An 18,072-nucleotide genomic window follows, 5' to 3' on the forward strand; every position below is an offset into this window, starting at 1 on the left:
ATTTAGTTTGACAGCTGGGTTCCAGTTATTTGTTATCAATACTGTTATGTTAAATTTTGTAGTGTATTTGAACATTTTGTAATACTTTTTAAATATGTATCTTGATTTAAACAGTAATTGAAATATTTTATCATTAAATAACTTTTGTTTTTATGTGCTAGAAGACTGAGGAGTAGAAACTAAAGAAAAAATATTAGTACTTTTGGGTAAAGATATGGTCTTGGTATTCCCCAAGGTGTCAGTTTAAGGGGTTCTAAATCAAATTTGGTAATCTAATAGGAAGTAATCCTACAGATCCTGATGGCTCAGATTTCTCAACTATCTAGTAGGGCTAGTTCAGTTTGTGAGCAACAAATTGAAACAGTTCTTTTTTAGGCTATGGGAGCAACCTACATTTTTTTATTGTGGTAAAATGTACATAGTAAAATTAACTATTTTGAGTCTTTAACTGGATAGATCAGTGGCATTAATTAAATACATTCACATTGTCGTGCAACCATCACTACCGTTCATCAGAATGTTTTTCATCTTCCTAAACCGAAACTTCATTCTCATGAAACAATTCCCCATTCCCCTCTCCTTTGGCCCCTGACAGCCACCTGTGTGCTTTATGTTTATGAATTTGCCTATTCCAGGTATCTCATACAAGTGGGATTTTTGTGACTGACTTATTTCTGTTAATATAAGGTCTTCAAGGTTCATTCATGTTTAAGCATGTGTTAGCATTTCCTTCCTTTTTAAGACTGAATATTGTATTGTACATAGGACCACATTTTGTTTATCCATTCATCTGTTCATGTATATTTGAGTTGCATCCACCTTTGGCTCTTATGAATGAATAGCGATGCGGTAAACATGGGTTTACAAATATCTGAGACTCTGCTTTTAATTTGTTTGGATATATATCCAGAAGTGGAATTAATTGAATCAAGTGGTAATTCCTTTTTTGACCTTGTTTTGAGAAACTGCTATACTGGTTTCCATAGCAGTTGCACCATTTTTACATTCCTACGAGCAGTACACAGCATTTCCATTTCCCCACATCCTGGCCAACATTTACTTTCTATTTTTTATAATAGCCTCTCTGATAGGTGTAAACCAGCATTTGTAGTTTTGATTCACATTTCCCTAATAATAAGTGATGTTAACCATTTTTTCATAAGCTTGCTGGACATTTGTATTCTTTGGGGAAACTTTTATTCAAATCTTTTGCCCATTTTTAAATCAGGTTGTTTTTGTCTTTGTTTTTTTGTCAAGCTCTAAGTGTTCTTTATAAATTCTGTATGTTAATTCATGTATCATCAGATACATGATTTGCAATTTTTTTCTCTCATTCCATAGGTTTACTTTTCACTCTGTTGATTGTACCCTGTGATGTGCAATAGTTTTTAATTTTTATGTAGTCCAGTTTTTTCTTTTGTTACCTGTGCTTTTGGTGTCATATTCAAGAAATCATCACCAGATCCAATATCATGCACCTTTCTCACTACAGTTTCTTGTAAGTGTTTTATGTTTTATTGTTTTAGTTCTTACATGAAAGTCTCTTGTTCATTTTGGGTACATTTTTGTTTATGCTTCAGATAAGGGTCTAGCTTCATTTTTGCATGTGGACATCCAGTGTTTTCAGCACCATTTGTTCAAGAGACTGTCCTTTCTTCATTAAATGGTCTTGTCACTCTTGTCAAAGATTATTTGCCCACCAACCAACTTTTGTTCAGCTTCCTTTGTTTCAGTAACCATTAAGAAAGACAGAGACAAGCTTTTGACAGTAGTCTAGTATGAGATTATGACTTTCTATCACTTTTATGATTTTATTTCGTCCGTATTGCAGAGCTGATCTATTTTGGGGGCATACTAGTGAAGTTGTGTTAATAAGGCAAGTTTTCCTGAACTATTCATTTAGTTGCTTTACCCTAATAATTAATACTGTGATATCTCAAACTTTTGATCTAGAAAAATTACAAATGATTTTCAGTTTTGTTTTTCTAGGAAGAATTTTTATATTTAGGACAGGAAAATAATTTCACGGTGCAATCCTAAATAATGCCTAGACAATATACCATATGCTTTTTATATTTATTTTTTATAAACTTAAAAAAATTTTAAATTCTAGTTAACACTTAATATTATTTTTTATGTTTCTTAATACTTTATTTCTATAAGTCTCTGCCCAGAAAATAAATGAGGTAGTAATTATCTTATTCCTTGAGTGTATTTTATCAGGTTAGGCATATGCATGTTAGAGACTAAAGCAAATTTTACCAATGATATTGCCAGAGGGTAAGAATATGTTGAGATTTAAGAAATCATGATCCACACATATGCTGCCTACAAGAGACTCATTTCAGGAAAAAAGACTTACACAGACTGAAAGTGCAGGGTTGGAAAAAATATTACAAGCAAATGGATAGGAAAAAAGTGGGGGTAGCAAAATACTCATATCAGACAAAATAGACTTCAAAACAGGGGCCATGAGAAGAGACCCAGAAGATGACTTCATAACACTCAAAGGAAGAATCCATCAAGAAGACATAAACATTATAAGTATATGTGCACTCAACATAGGAGCACCCAAATATATAAGGAAATTCTTAGAGGATTTCAAGAAAGTTATTGACAGTAACACAATCATAGTAGGGGATTTTAACACCCCACTGTCAAAATTGACTGATCTTCCAAACAAAATATCAACAAAGATATTGTGGCATTGAACAATGCCCTAGATGAAATGGACTTAACTGATATATATATAGAGCCTGCCATCCCAAAGAAGCAAAATACACATTCTTTTCAAATGCACATGGAAGATTTTAAGACGAGATTGGGTGTGTTCAGGGTGGTATGGTGGTAGGGAACATTTTCAAAAATAGACCACACAGCAGGACTCAAAACAAGTCTCAGCAAATTTAAGAAAGCTGAAATCATATCACACATTTTCTCTGACCACAAAGGGACTAAAAGTAGAAACCAGCCTCGAGGAAAAAACTCAGAAACACTCAAACTCATGGAGATTGAATAGCATGCTATTAAACAATGAATGGGTTAAGAATGAGATCAAGGAAGAAATCAAAAAGTTTCTGGAAACAAATGGAAATGAATTCACAACAATCCAGAACTTATGGGACACAGTGAAGGCAGTCCTGAGAGGGAAGTTCATAGCAATACAGGCCTACCTAAAAAAGATAGAAACATTTCAAACAAACAACCTAACCCTACACTTGCAAGAACTCGAGGAACAACAACAAAGACAGCCCAGAGCAAGTAGAAGGAAGGAAATAAGCAAGATCAGAGCAGAATTAAATGACTTAGAGACTAAAAGAACAATTCTAAGGAACAATGAATCCAGGAGCTGGTTTTTTAAAAAGATAAACAAAATAGACAAGCCTTGAAGCAGACTCATCAAGAAAAAGAGAGAGGACACATAAACACAATCAGAAATGAAGGAGGAGAGATTACAACTGACACCACAGAAATACAAAGTATTGTAAGAAATTACTATGAAGAACTGTATGCCAAGAAATTTGAAAGCCTAGGTGAAATGGACAAATTCTAGAAAAATATGATCTAAAACTGAATGAAGAAGCAGCAGAAAGCCTGAACAGACCAATAACAACGGACGAAATTGAAGCAGTAATAAAAAAACTTCCAGCACAAAAAATCCCTGGACTGGAACATTTCAAGGAGAATTCTACAAAACATTTAAGGAAGAGCTAACCCCTATCTGTCACAGAGTATTCTAAAAAATTCAAGAAAAGGGAAGAGTCCCAAACTTTTTTTATGAAGCCAGTGTCATCCTAATCCTAAAACCGGACAAAGAAACAACAGCGAAAGAAAACTACAGGCTAAACCCCTCCCCTCCAAGAGTAGTTTTAAAAGAGTAGTTTAGACATTAAACCATTTTTAGAGTATGTAAGACAGTATTATAGAAAGGCAAACTTGGAGCCCGTAAGCAATTAAAAAGACAAAATTAAGCTGCCAGCCTTTTAAATTTATTTTTTCCTGAGGATTTTCTTTGTGTCATCAAATATGGCCACTAAGAAAAAAGTAAGCTGCTGCCATGTGAACAGCCATTAATTAATTCACCATATATTCAACCAGAAAAAAAAAAGGATATTTATAACTCCATGTTCTTTCTTTGATTCATTTGTGAGTTTGTGATTATAACTGTTTTCTTACTTTTTCTGGCTGAATGCAGACAAAAATTCTTTGTTCAGATGTTGTCAGCCATGCATATAAAAAACTACTTTTCTACAGTCTTAATGAAATGAAAATTCATTGGTACATTCTGTGATATCGAAGGCTAGTTTAAAATAACATGCCTTGGCATTTGGGACTCTTATTTGTAGCTTTTCTCTAATGGGTATTTGGTTGATTATGTTCTTAGTGCTATTCTCACAGATTTTTCATGTTTGTTTTCTTTTGGGCATGAGTTCCATGGACTATCTTCATGAATAGAATTTATTATCTACTGGTCCTATATTATATATGGGGAACCCACAAGCTACTAAAAAGTAATCTACCTAGCCATCAGTTTTTAGTAGCTTTTTTTAATCAGAATGACTTACTTGCTCATTTTCAAAAATGTTGTGAAATAAGTGTTTGAAATTGTGCAAAAAAATTCAGCTCCCTTACTGAATTAATTTTTTATTGCCAACATATAGGCCTTTGTTTTTGGTTAATGTTGGTTATTTCATTGTTTGTGCCTTTTAAGTGATGTAGTTTATTTTCTTATACAAAAATATTTTCTCATTAGTTAATAGGAAGTTAACAAATCTACTTTTACGTTCATTTTGTTTCTTTTAGTAAACTTATTTTTTAAAGAATGCATGTAAAACTTTACATGATAACTAATCAAATAAGTTATCACATCAAAAGAAGGTAAATACAAAAAAATAGAAGAAGGCCCTATTTTTCTTATATCCAATTAAAAACCTTGGTTAAATATTGGCATTCCAGCTCTTAAAATTCTTATAGATAAAATTGCTATTATTTCTAGAATATTGGTACTTTTCATGTTTGTTCTACTCTTTCCTTTCTCCCAATATATTTTCAATCTGATTTTATTCATATCCCTTAAAGTATCCAGGTAAAAATCTTGGAATTTCTCTTTTCCCCTTTTCTTAATTCTTTTTAAAGTTATCAATTTTTAGACTATTTTAATGTCTTCTGTTCCCTACATCAGATGTTTATTGCTTCATATATGAACCATTATAGCAGTCTCTTAAAGAGTTTTCCTGAATACAGTTTATTTTCTTAAAGCATGTCTAGCATTGCTACTTCTACCAATGAAAAAGTCACAATGCTTTAAGAAAATAGACTTAAAGAAACTGATTCCCTATTGCTTTTAGGACCAAGTCGTTAATGGATCTCTGCAGTCTAACCCCAACTTTTCCAGCTTTTAATCTATGCCATTCCCTCCCATGAACTGTCTACCCCAACCCAACTAGTTTGAATCTGATCGCACTTTGTGCTTTGTTCTTATATTATTTCTTTTTTCTCACTGTGTTTTGTGTCCATCAAAAATTACTTCATCTTCAAAGAATACATGAAATACTGTATTTTCCATGAATACCTCCCTGATTACCCCAACTGGAAATAATCCTGAACTATCTGTTTTCTGGCACTTACTATACAGTACCTGGCATCGTAGTTTTCTATTTACATTTTTAGCTTCTCTGCTAGATGTTAGTCTCCTTGAGGGTTGAGACCCCCTCTAATACTGTTTCAATACAGTCCCTATATACTTTCAACGTATTTGGAACTCAGTACATATTTAATTAATATCTATTTTAATTTAGGTAGTTTTGATGTAGAAGATGTAATTTGAAGCTGTAAGCAGTGAAATAGATTGAGATATGTACTCTCTACGTATTGCTCCCAATTCTAAAACTAGGAACCTAAATTTCAACCGGTTTCCATTTGTGAAAGAACTTTTACCAAAATTTTATGGCAAAACGCTTGAAAATCTAAGGAGTTGGCATTCTTTTTAAATGTATACATCTAGAAGTTATAGGTTAAAATATGGTAGCAGATTTAAATGTGATAGCGAAACTGACAAGATATTTCCTTTCAAATATATTTTTCCTTTAGTGGCGTCATGATTTTTTGCATGGATGGATAAAAGTACCGGTGACTCATGAAACACAGGAAGAATGTCTTGGGATGGCAGTGTTAGATATGATGAGAATAGCCAAAGAAAAGGATCAAACCCCACTGGACATCTATAGCTCTATCAGGTAATTTCCTTGTATGAATCCATATACATAAATGGGAACTATTGGAGTTTTTATGGAGTTTATTTGTATTTAATATGTTTGCCCATACTTTTTATTTTATAATGATTAATAGTGTTATGGGTAACATTTTCTTCTTGTGCACAACACATAGTTTGTGAGATAAAAGAAACTATTATTTTTTCTTCTAGTTTTATTGAAATATTGACATAATACACTGTATAAGTTTAAGGTATACAAGATAACAACTTGACTTACATGTTTACAAAACGATTACCACAATGAATTCAGTAAATACTAATCATTTCATATAGGTAGAAAGAAAAAAAAAATTTTTTTTTCCTTGTGGTAAACACTCTTAGGGTCTGCTATCTTAACAGTTTTCATGTATACCATACAGCAGCATAAACTGTAGTCATCATATTGTACATTGCATCTGACAAGTACTTATTTATCTTATAACTGAAAGAAATGATTGAAAGAGTTGGTGTACTACAGAAATTATCATAGGCATTCATGTCTATTTATTATTTGATTTGTTTATTGTGAAAAGGGTAGGTAAAATCAGAGGACTGAAGAGACCACCTGAAGACATAATTTGTGCTACCAGATCCGCACATTGTATAAATAATTCTGAATCAGAGTGCCTCTAATAATGTATATATTTTACTCAAATTAGTATCATCTGAAGTTCCTGCTAAAGTGAAGATTCTTGGGTGCAGACTCAAGATTTTGGATTCAGTAAATCCAAAGTGAAGTCTACAAATATGAATTTTTATAAGTGCTCCAGGAAATTTAGAAAAAGTTCAGCTTTATTGAAGTATAATAAACATGTAAAGTTGTAAGATATTTAAAGTGTACATCATGATGATTTGATATACATATGTACATTGCGAAGGGATCCCCTACGAAGTTTATTAATACACCCATCATATCACATATTTATCTTTTTTTTGTGGGTTATTTTTTGGTGATAATACTTAAGTTATATTCTATTTAGCAAATTTTAATTATACAATACATTTTTGTCAATTATAGTTACCACATTGTACATTAGATTCTCAGACCCTGTTTATCTCATAACTGATTTCAATAGATTCTTATACAAGTAAACCACACTCCACCTGCTCCAAATTATTTTTCTGCACATTGGATATTGACAATCATGCCAAATACAATTTCATTTCCATTTAAAAATAATTTTGATTTTTTATATTTATTTTTTAAAGATTTACATTTATTTTTTAGAGAGGGGAAGGGAGGTAGAAAGAGAGGGAGAAAAACATCAATGTATGGTTGCCTCTTGTGCACCACCTACTGGGGACCTGACCAGCAACCCAGGCACTTTTTTGATTTGCTGGCCAGCAATCAATCCACTGAGTACCCCAGCCAGGGCTCATTTTTACTTATTTTTTATTTTATTTATTTATTTTTAGGCAATGAGCTTTTTTTATATAAAGATTTTTTAAGTTTATTTTTTAGAGGGAGGGGAAGGGAGGGAGAAAGAGAGGGAGAGAAACATCAATGTGTGGTTGCCTCTCATATGCCCCCTACTGGATACCTGGCCTGCAACCCAGGCATGTGCCCTAGACTGAGAATTGAACTGGTGACCCTTTGGTTTGCAGGCTGGTACTCAATCCACTGAGCCACCGTAGCCAGGGCTCATTTTTATTTTTTGATTACAGTTGACATACTATATTAGTCACAGGTGTACCCCTAGTGATTAGATACTATATAACTTACTGAGTGATCATTCCAATAAATCTTGCACCCATCTGACAACATCTGAAGTTATGGGAATATTGTTGTCTGTATTCCCCATGCTGTACTGTACTCTACATCCTCATGATTATTCTAAATCCTTTGCTTTTATCACCCATCCCCCCAACTCTCCTCTCATCTGGCAACCATCAAAATGTTCACTGTATCTATGAGTATTTCTCTTCTGTTTGTATATTTTGCTTTTTTATATTCAGTTGTTAATAGATTTTTATTTATTACCATTACTTATTCACATTTTTTTATCATTTTATTCTCCTTTTCCTTCTTAAAGAAGATTGTTTAACATTTCAAATAATGCTGTTTTGGGGGTGATGGACTCCTTTAACTGTTTCTTGTCTGGGAGGCTCTTTATCTGTATTTCAATTCTAATGATAGCTTTCTGGATAGAGTAATCTTGGTTGTAGGTCCTTGCTTTTCCTCATTTTGAATGTTCCTTGCTGATTCCTTCTGGCCTATAAAGTTTCTGTTGAGAAATCAGCTGACAGTCTTATGGGAGCTGCCTTGTGGGTAACTAACTGCTTTTCTCTTGCTGATTTTAAGATTTTATCTCTGTCTTTAACCTTTGGCATTTTAATTATGATGAGTCTTGGTGTGGGCCTTTCTGTGTTCATCTTGTTTGGGACTCTGCACTTCCTGGACTTGTATCTGTTTCCTTCACCAAATTAGGAAAGTTTTAGTCATAATTTTTTAAAACAGGTTTTTAATTTGTATCTTCTTCTTCTGTTCTCCACCTCATGATGCAAATGTTGGTATGATTGAAGTTGTCCCAGGGGTTCCTTCTACTGTCCTCATTTTTTAAAATTCTTTTTTCTTTTTTCCTTTCTGATTGGTTGGTTCTTTCTTCCTTATATTCCAAATTGCTGATTAGCTTCTTGGCCTCGTCTACTCTACTGTTGATTCCCTGTAAATTATTTTTTATTTCATTAGTGTATTTCTCATTTCTGACTGGTCCTTATTTATACTGAGGAGGTGTCATTAAGTTCCTTGAACATCCTATAACCAGTATTTGAACTCTGCATCTGGTAGATTGCTTGTCTCCATTTTGTTTATTTTTATTTATTTTTGGGGGGCAGGGGGAGTTTCATTCTGATTGTTCATTTGGGTCATGTTTCTTTGTGTCCTCTTTTCGGCAGCTTCCCTGTGTTTGTTTCTATTTATTAGGTAGAACTGTTATGTCTCCCAGGCTTAGTAGAGTGGCCTAATATAGGGTCCAGTGGCACAGTCCTCCCAGATCACCCAAGTGGGGTACTCCAGGTATGCCACCCAGGTAGGCTGTGTACACCCTCTTGTTGCATTTGAGCCTGGTTGCTGTTGGCATGTCAATGGGAGGGATTTGCCCCTATACCAATCAGCAGCAAGGACTGGTTGTGACCACTCACTACTGACCTCCTACCACTTTGCAGGATCAGCTGTGCAGGGGCCCACCCCACAGAGTAGGAGTTGTTTCAGTGTGGCTCTGATGCCCACTGCCCTGGAATGTGTTGCTTATGGAGGTGGTTGGGTGGTGATGCTTTGATGTGGTGTGAGGCTCTCTGCTGGGTGTGCTGGCTCTGGGACCTCTAGGGAGTAGCAGGCCAAGATCAGCCAGCACCAGTATTTTGCCCGAAACCACCTGGCATGAGCTACAAAGCAGTCTGCAAATGACTGCTACTTGTGCTGGCCTTGGAGGTGCCCAGGTGAGGTCTAGGTGTGAACCAAGGCCAAACACTGCTACTTTAGGTGACTGGGACCACTTAGTGAAAGGTATGGGGCACATTAAAGCCAGATGCTGCTTGTCTGAGAGATTTTAAGAAACTCTGAAGCATGTGCTTATATAGGCCATTTTGTATGGAAAAGCCACTAGAAACAGCTTGGGTAGGCCTGGCAGTTGGGTGGGGAGGCCCTCAGGGAATTACAGAGTGGGGCAAACAGTGTGAACAGAGGTTGATCGTGCCCACCCCCTGGCTCTGTGCAGGGAAGGTTTATCAAAGGAACAGTGGCCTCTGCCAGCATTTCTGTCTGGGAGAAAGCTGCTTCCCAACTCTCACCGTGGTGCTAGACAGTTCAGTTTCTCTCTGTATGTCTCTGGTGCTTTTCAAGCTGCTGCCCCTAGTGCTGAAGCTCAGAGGGAGTAACCTGAGTAAGGTCATGCATGGGCCCTTTAAGATGAGCTGCCTAGGACTTCATGATCCCTCTCTCTCCCTCAGCCTCAATCCCTAGTGGATGTTAACAGGCAGGAGTTATGGGGATTTCTCTTTCTGGCACTGGAACCCTGGGGTGGTGGGCCTGGTTTAGGGCTATGATACCTCACTTCTTGGGGCGACCTCCACCCCTGAGACATACCTTCCAATGGGTGTAGATCCAGGCTGTTCTGTGTTTCCACCCCTCCCAGCAGTCTCAATGTGACTTCTTCTTTATATCCAAGTTATAGAACTTCCATTCAGCCAGATTTCAGGTGGTTCTGAATGATGGTTGTTCTTTAGCTGTAACTTTGATGTGTTGTGTTGAGTAGGCAAGTACTGTGTTTACCTACCCGCCATCTTGTCCGCAGGTCCCTAATACGATTTTTAGGGAAACTGTACTCCTGTAAGCCCAGCTTTACTGGCTGTTAAACTTCTACTTTTTAAAAGGTATATATGAATGCATTGATTTGTTTTTTTTAAGTTTGGAGACAATATATATATCTTAGATACTACATAACCAGATTTAAAGTTTGAAGATGTCATGAAGCTGAGTAAAATGCCCTTTACTTCTTGAAATTCTTTCCTCAATAATTGGCTTCAGTGACTTTTTCCTTGAGTGTCTTCAAAACAGTTGATGTATAATTTGCAGGATATCAATTTCTTTTTTCCTTTTTGGTTTTAAGTATTCTTCTTTTGCTTTTTAAAAAAAATTTATTTATCTTTAGAGGGGAAGGGAAGGAGAGAGGGAGAGAAATATCAATGTATGGTTGCTTTTCATGCGTCCCCTGCTGGGAACTGGCCCCTGCTGGGAACTAGCCTGCAACCCAGGCATGTGCCCTGACTGGGAATCGAGCTGGGATCTTTTGGTTCACAGGCCCATGTTCAACCCACTGAGCTACACCAGCCAGGGTCTTCTTTTGCTTTCAGGTTTTCATTAGGCCTTACCCTAAGGCTGTAAGCTGTAGGATATAATTATAGGAACTTACTGAAGAATCTAGAAGATTTTAAATGCCAAAGGAAAAACAAACATTTATTTTCACTAAGGCCTTGTTCTTGATTAAAAGGCAGATAGGCACCCCTTAGGGTATTAATTTATTTATTCATTTATTCATTCATTCACTCATTTAACAGTGTTTATTGAATACCTGCTATATGCCAGATCATAGGAGAATAGAGTCCAGGGATAAATATCTTACATACCATTAATAGAAACTGAAGGAATTGAGAAGAACACAGAGAAGATTTGAGCCACTGAAAATGAATTTTCTAAAAATGAAGCCATCGTTGGGCCTGTGCTTTGTTGGGACACTTCTGCTTTAGAGACAGTGATGTTGTCCAAAGTCTTGATACAATCTTGTTTCTTTGAGGTCACTTGTCAGGCCCTCTCTTCTTCTCCCTTTGTTATTTAGTCTAGTGTCCTAAACTCACTGAATGTTTAGTAATTGTATCTCTCTGGTTTTTCTTAATCAAGATATAAGTACATCTGCAAAATTCTGCATCTGTTTTTCTATGCTTCACTTTCAAAATTGTTAAATATTAAACATTCAATATAAAATTCCAATATATTTAAAACACCATTATTGAGATATAATTCACATAAAGTTTACATATTGAAAATGTACAATTAAATTTTTAAAAAATATATTTTATCAATTATGTCATTACAGTTCTATTTCCCCCCTTCATTCCCCTCCACCCTACACACCCCTTCCCCACCATTCCCCCCTTTAGTTTATGACCACGTGTCTCAAGTTCTTTAGATTCTGTATTTCCCATACTGTTCTTGCCCTACCCCCTATTTTCTACCTACCATCTATGCTACTTATTTTCTGTACCTTCTCCCCCCTTCTCCTTCTCCCACTCCCCTGTTGCTAACCCTCCATGTTATCTTCATTTCTATGGTTTTGCTCCTGATCTAGCTGTCCTCTTAGTTTGTTTTTGTTTTAGGTGTGGTTCTTAGTAACTGTGAGTTTGCTGTCCCTTCACTGTTCATCTTTTTTATCTTCTTTTTCTTAGGTAAGTCCCTTTAACGTTTCCTACAATAAGGGCTTGGTGATGATGAACTTGAATTTGATCTTATCTGAGAAGCACTTTATCTGTCCTTCCATTCTAAATGAAAGCTTTGCTGGATAGAGCAATCTTGGATGTAGGTCTTTGGATTTTATGAGTTGGAATACTTCTTTCCAGCCCCTTCTTGCTTGGAAGGTCTCTTTTGAGAAATCCACTGAAGGTCCGATGGGAACTCCTTTGTAGGTGACTGTCCCCTTATCTCTTGCTGCTTCTAGGATTCTCTCCTTCATTTTAATCTTGGCTAATGTAATTATGATGTGCCTTGGTGTGTTCCTTCTTGGGTCCAACTTCTTTGGGATTTTCTGAGCTTCCTGGATTTCCTGGAAGTCTATTTCCTTTGCCAGATTGGGGAAGTTCTCCTTTATTATTTGCTCAAATAAGTTTTCCACTTGTGGCTGTTCCTCTTCCCCTTCTGGTACCTCTATAATTTGGATGTTGGAGCATTTAAAGATGTCCTGGAGATTCCTAAGCCTCTCCTCATTTTTTTGAATTCTTGTTTCTTCATATTTTTCTGTTTGGTCATTTTTTTTCTCTTTCTGGTCCACTCCTTTGATTTGAGTCCCAGTTTCCTTTCCATTACTATTGGTTTCCTGTGCATTTCCATTCATTTCAATTAGTTTAGCCTTTATATGTTCTTCTAATTTGTGACTATAATCAACCAGTTCTGTGAGCATCCTGATCACCAGTGTTTTGAACTGTGCATCTGAAAGTTTGGCTATTTCTTCATCACTTAGATTTATTGGCTCTGGGGCTCTGAGTTGTTCTTGAGCCATGTTTTGATCTTTTTGTGCCTGTTACATACGAGGAGGTGTTCACCAGGGCGGGGCCACCCAGGTCGGCGGTTTGCGCCGCTGTATGTGGGGGTGGGGTCAGAGAGGGACAATGGTGGTCCCCTCTGCCACTTTCCGCCACTGGGACCTGCATGGTCTGTCTCACCGCTTCGCTCCTTCACCAGTTTATCTGTGCTCGACTGTGTGACTTTGGTCAGCCCTCAGTGAGTCCCCCCCTGCTACTCTATACCTGGGATCCGCCCATGGCTGATGGCATGCCTGGGTTGCGCGCCCCGGTTGGTCCGGTCCGGTGGATCTCTGCTGCTCGACTCCGCTCCGCTGCTGGCTCTGCTCCTCTTACCGGTTTGGCTGAAGGGTTCGTTGTTGTCACACTTCTGTGTAGTTCAATTTTCTGTGGTTTGGCTGCGTTTTTATTGCTAAAACTTTGTTGTTTTTAAACTTGGTTCTGTGAGAAGATGCAGTGTTTCCATCTATGCCTCCATCTTGGCTGGATCAAATATTTTTTATTATAGAGTTGTAAGGGCTCTATATATTCTGGATACAAGTCATCATATATATACATATGTATATATATATTTTTTGCAAATATTTTTCCCATTTTGTGGATTGTTTTTTCACTTCCTTGAAAGTATCATTTTCAGCACAAGAATTTAAATTTTGAAGTACTCTAATTTAATTGTTTTTTAATTTCTCTTGTACCATGATATTTTAATATTAGATGAATAATTTATGCCTGTCCTGAAGCAAAACCATCCCTGTCTTGCTTCCCTTATTACTATAATTTAACTCACCGGTGGTTTCTGAATTCTCCTATAGTGCTTATTTCTGAGAAATAATCAAAGAACTCTACTCAATGTTAAAATATTCAGGATTGATGGAAGAACAGATGAATGGTTAGTTTTAGGTAGAATTAAATTAAGCGCTGTGTTCCCAGAAATAACCAGTAGAGTGTGGATCTAGGGTTAGTGTAAGAAAATACATATCCTTTCCCAGACTTAAAAAAAAGTACATTTCAGGTGCATCTCTTTGTGTCTGTGTCTGTGAGTCATGCCTCTGTGTGCATATGCACCTGCATATATGTGTCTGTGCGTGTGTATGTATTAGATACTTAATCTTTTGTGTGTCATTCCCTAATTGGATATTTTGGCTTAGGTGTTGGAGTATATGAAAGTAAAGGAAACAAATAAGATTTTTCTGTTTTCATTCTTCATCTGCTCTTTACAGTCTTATATTTGCTAAAGGGTAGAAAGAGAGAACTAGAGAATGGAAAGAGTTTAAAGGAGACTCTGATGGATGAGTTTGCAAATACTGTGCCAGGGCCAAGGAAACTTATTTATACAGCAACCGAACTACATACCTCATATCAATAAGCCTGCCTTTCTAAACAACTAAGCAAGTACTAGAATTTTCAGTGGCTTACTTCAATCGTAATAAGATGAAAGTTTCATTTTACAGCACAAAATATAGTACAGCTTTTAAGGCAAACTCAATTTTAAGCCTTTTATTGCCTTATTTTTAGGATTCTTTATAAAGCTCAATGTAAGAGAAGCATCAGAAGAAATGTTTTTTATGTTTCAAAAGTTCACAACATGTGTCTCTTGAACTATTTTAGTGTTTCTAACAAGGCTGGTTCTGATAGCATGGCACTGAAGGGTATTCATCATATTTACGAACCACACACTCCTCTGGTAGTCCCAAAAGGTGTCTGGGCCTTTATTCAAGGAATGAAAGAGGAAAGCTTGGTTGTATGACGTTATCTTAAACTCCTCTTTTTATTCTTAAAATTAGTTTTCTAAAGGTTTATTAAGTCAAATAATCACTGCTGTTTATGCAAATTACATTCCAAATTTAGTAAGGCCCTTGGTAACTAATGTTTTTGACATAAGTAGGTAAAATAGGCATTTTCATTTGCATTCTGATTATATGTATAATCTTCTTTTCAGTGTTTATTCTAAATTTACTGAGACTCTTATGTGCTATCTAGACTTTATTAAATTTCATATATTTGTTTATTTATAAGTATATAATTGTTATGAAAAGGAATAGAATGTGATTTGAGGTCTGAAAAATGGGTAGAATTTATTGGGTAGAGAGAGGTGAGTGGTAGAAAATGCTTTGTAGCAGAAGGAAGTATAGGAAGACTCAAGGGAGAGTTAGTCAGGACTCAGAGTTAGTAGGAAATGAGGCAGCAGTTTGACCGTGTAGAATCTTAAGAGTCATGTTGTCAAGGTTAAGAATACTAATAAACTATGCAAGGGTATTAATTTAAGCAGGGGTGAAATGATTATGTTTTTAAAAGAGCCCCATGACTCCAGTGTAGAAAACAAATTAGAGGGGGTTAAAAGTAAATGGAAATGAGAGTCAATCAGAGAGTAAGGCCATGGAGTAGTAGTAGTAGTCCCTCCAGGAGATACAGTTGAACAGGTTAGTCTGAGAAAAATGGGCAAATACAAGAAATATATGGAAGGTAAAAACAAGGGGATGTGGTGATGGATTGACTAATGGGGGTTGAGGGGAAGGTAGTACAAAGGGTGATCCCTGGGTTTCTGGTACTGCAGGAATAGGTACATTTTAGTGCTGTTTACTCAGACAGGGAATTCTCTAAGTGGATCTTGGGAGGATGTTATGGAGGCTCATGAGTTTGGTTTGACACATTGTTTGAGGAGCTTTTGGGACATCCAAATTAAATGGGTAGATTGACTTGACTGTGGAAGATGAGGGTCTAGAGCTTAGAGGTCAGGGCTAGAGATAGAAATATCAAGTGATTTGCATATAGAGTATGCAGAAGAAAGAGAATGTGTGTAAATAAGAAGGCCCACAATTAAGTTTTGAGGAACTTCAACATCTAATCACTAGGTAAAGGGGAGCAAACCTGTAAAGAAGATTGAAAAGCAGCAGCCAAAGAAATGACAGTATAATTAGGAAAGCTAAGAGGAGTGAGATTCAAGGAAAGAATGATTAATAGTATTGGATACTGCCGAAAAATTACAAGAAAAATAAACACAAGGATTTGGGTTATTAGCAACATGGAAATTTTTATAGATTTTAGCAGGAGCAGTTTCAATGAGATGATGGAGCAGAAGTCAAATTGTACTGAGTTCAGCAGTAAGTGGAAGGCAGGAAGATGGAAATGGCTGTGTAAACTCTTTCAAAAAAGAGGCCAGATAGGCTGTAGCTGGAGAAGACATGGGATAAAGAGAATTACATGTAGGATGGGAAGAAGATTAATATTTTTAAAACATGTGGGTAGAAGAGAAATAATAAGTAGAGTAAAAGTCCCTAGAAGGTAAATGTGTATTAGAGGAAGACAGGGTCTAGGAAGTACTGGCACTGTATGGCTTTAACTAGTGGGTTTATACTTCATTTATTCTAACAGGTGTGGAAGAGGAGAAAATGAGTGCAGATGTGTATAGGTTTGCCAGCAGGATATTGAGGGAACTCTACTTAGAGAAACTTTTTCTTTTTTTTTTTTTTTTAAGAAAGAGATGAAGCCATCAGCTGAAAATGAGGAGGAATGTAGCTGAGGTTTGAGGAAATTAGAGAAGGTTTAGCATGGTTGTGGGACTTGGGAAAATTAATTGAACAGAGAAATGTCATAAAAGTGATAGAAGTGATGAAAGGCTATTTAAAATTGTTGATTATGAATTTACAGTGCAACACAAATACTGTCAAATGACTTTCTGGAGCATCACTGGCTACTTGAGTACAAAAGTGAGAGTTCCTCCAGGGACTTACAGTAGACTGGTGGGGAAGGGAGTAAGAGGCGGTGTGCTGGTCAATGTTTAACGACCAGTTCACAGGAGATGTGGGGCGAAGGTCTAGTTGGTTCATGGCCAGTCCTATGGTATCAATCTGACATAACCGAATGCAGAATTGGCAAGAGATGAGCAGTAGCAAAATCTTTCCGCCACTCATATATGATAGACATTCATAACCTCACAAGCATAGATAGTACTAAAATATAAAATAAAATTTTAGCCTGGCTTATGTAGTTCAGTGGATTGAGCACGGGCCTCTGAACCAGAGGATCGCAGTTCAATTCCCAGTCCGGGCACATGCCTGGGTTGCAGGCCAGTTCCCAGCAGGGGACACACAAGAGGCAACCATACATTGATGTTTCTCTCCCCCTCTCCTTCCCTTCCCCTCTAAAATAAGTAAATAAATAAATCTTTTAAAAAATAAAAAATAGTTCCGCCAAGATGGAGGCATAGGTGGATGGGCCGTGCCTTCTCCCACAACCAAGATTAGAGAAAACTAAATATTAGCAACAGAAAACACAGCCAGAACATGGAAAATTGAACTTTTCGGAAGTCTGTTAACAACAAATTCTTCAGCCTGACCGGTAAGGGGCGAAACCAGCGGCTGGCGGAGCAGGGTTGCACAGGAGGACTCGGCCAGACACACTCAGGCCCGCGGAATCCAGGCACAGGGTCAGACCTAGTGAGCGACCCAGCGAGCAACCAGGCGAGCGACCTCGGGGGAGACAGCCGGGCCCGGGGCAGCGTGTTGACTGAGGTCGCGCATTTGTGCACGGGTGGACAGGCGAGGGAGTGGGCGGTTGGACCGGCCGGCAGGTCCCCACGGCAAGCAGCAGTGGAGGGCGCCGCCATTTCCCTGCTCTGACCCCACCTCCACATACAGCGTCATAACCCAGCGACTCTGAGTGGCCCGGCCCAGGTGAACCACCTAAGGCACTGCTCCTCCGTACCCAGCTGTGAGAAGCAGCAGAGGGGGTCGCCATTTCCCCGCTCTGACCACGCCCCCCACATACAGCGTCACAACCCAGCGACCTGGGAATCCAAGGCGCCGCTTCTCACACTTAAAGGGCCCTAACAGACCAAGAATGGCGCAGGAGGATCTCAGAGCCCCAGAGCCAATAAATCTAAGCGATGAAGAAATAGCAAAACTCACAGACGCACAGTTTAAAACATTGGTGATCAGGATCCTCACAGAACTGGTTGATTATACCCACAAATTAGACAAATATATGAAGGCAAAACTAATTGAAATGAATGGAATTGCATAGGACACCAA

The 18,072-nt window shown here is 37.4% G+C and overlaps 1 protein-coding gene across 9 annotated transcripts in view; it reads left to right on the top strand.

The window, feature by feature from the left end:
- The window catches only part of JAK2 (Janus kinase 2), a 196,253-nt gene that overhangs the window by 138,818 nt on the left and 39,363 nt on the right, over positions 1 to 18,072 (top strand). For all 9 annotated transcript variants that reach the window (XM_037143581.2, XM_037143579.2, XM_053656163.1 and 6 more), the window contains one exon: positions 6,091 to 6,236. In XM_037143581.2, the coding sequence (XP_036999476.2) occupies positions 6,091 to 6,236 (146 nt within the window). The remainder of the gene's footprint in view (positions 1 to 6,090; positions 6,237 to 18,072) is intronic.

The sequence above is a fragment of the Artibeus jamaicensis genome, unplaced genomic scaffold (assembly GCF_021234435.1).
Source record: "Artibeus jamaicensis isolate MK-2021 breed Jamaican fruit bat unplaced genomic scaffold, CSHL_Jam_final scaffold_1964, whole genome shotgun sequence".
Classification (NCBI taxonomy): Eukaryota; Metazoa; Chordata; class Mammalia; order Chiroptera; family Phyllostomidae; genus Artibeus; species Artibeus jamaicensis.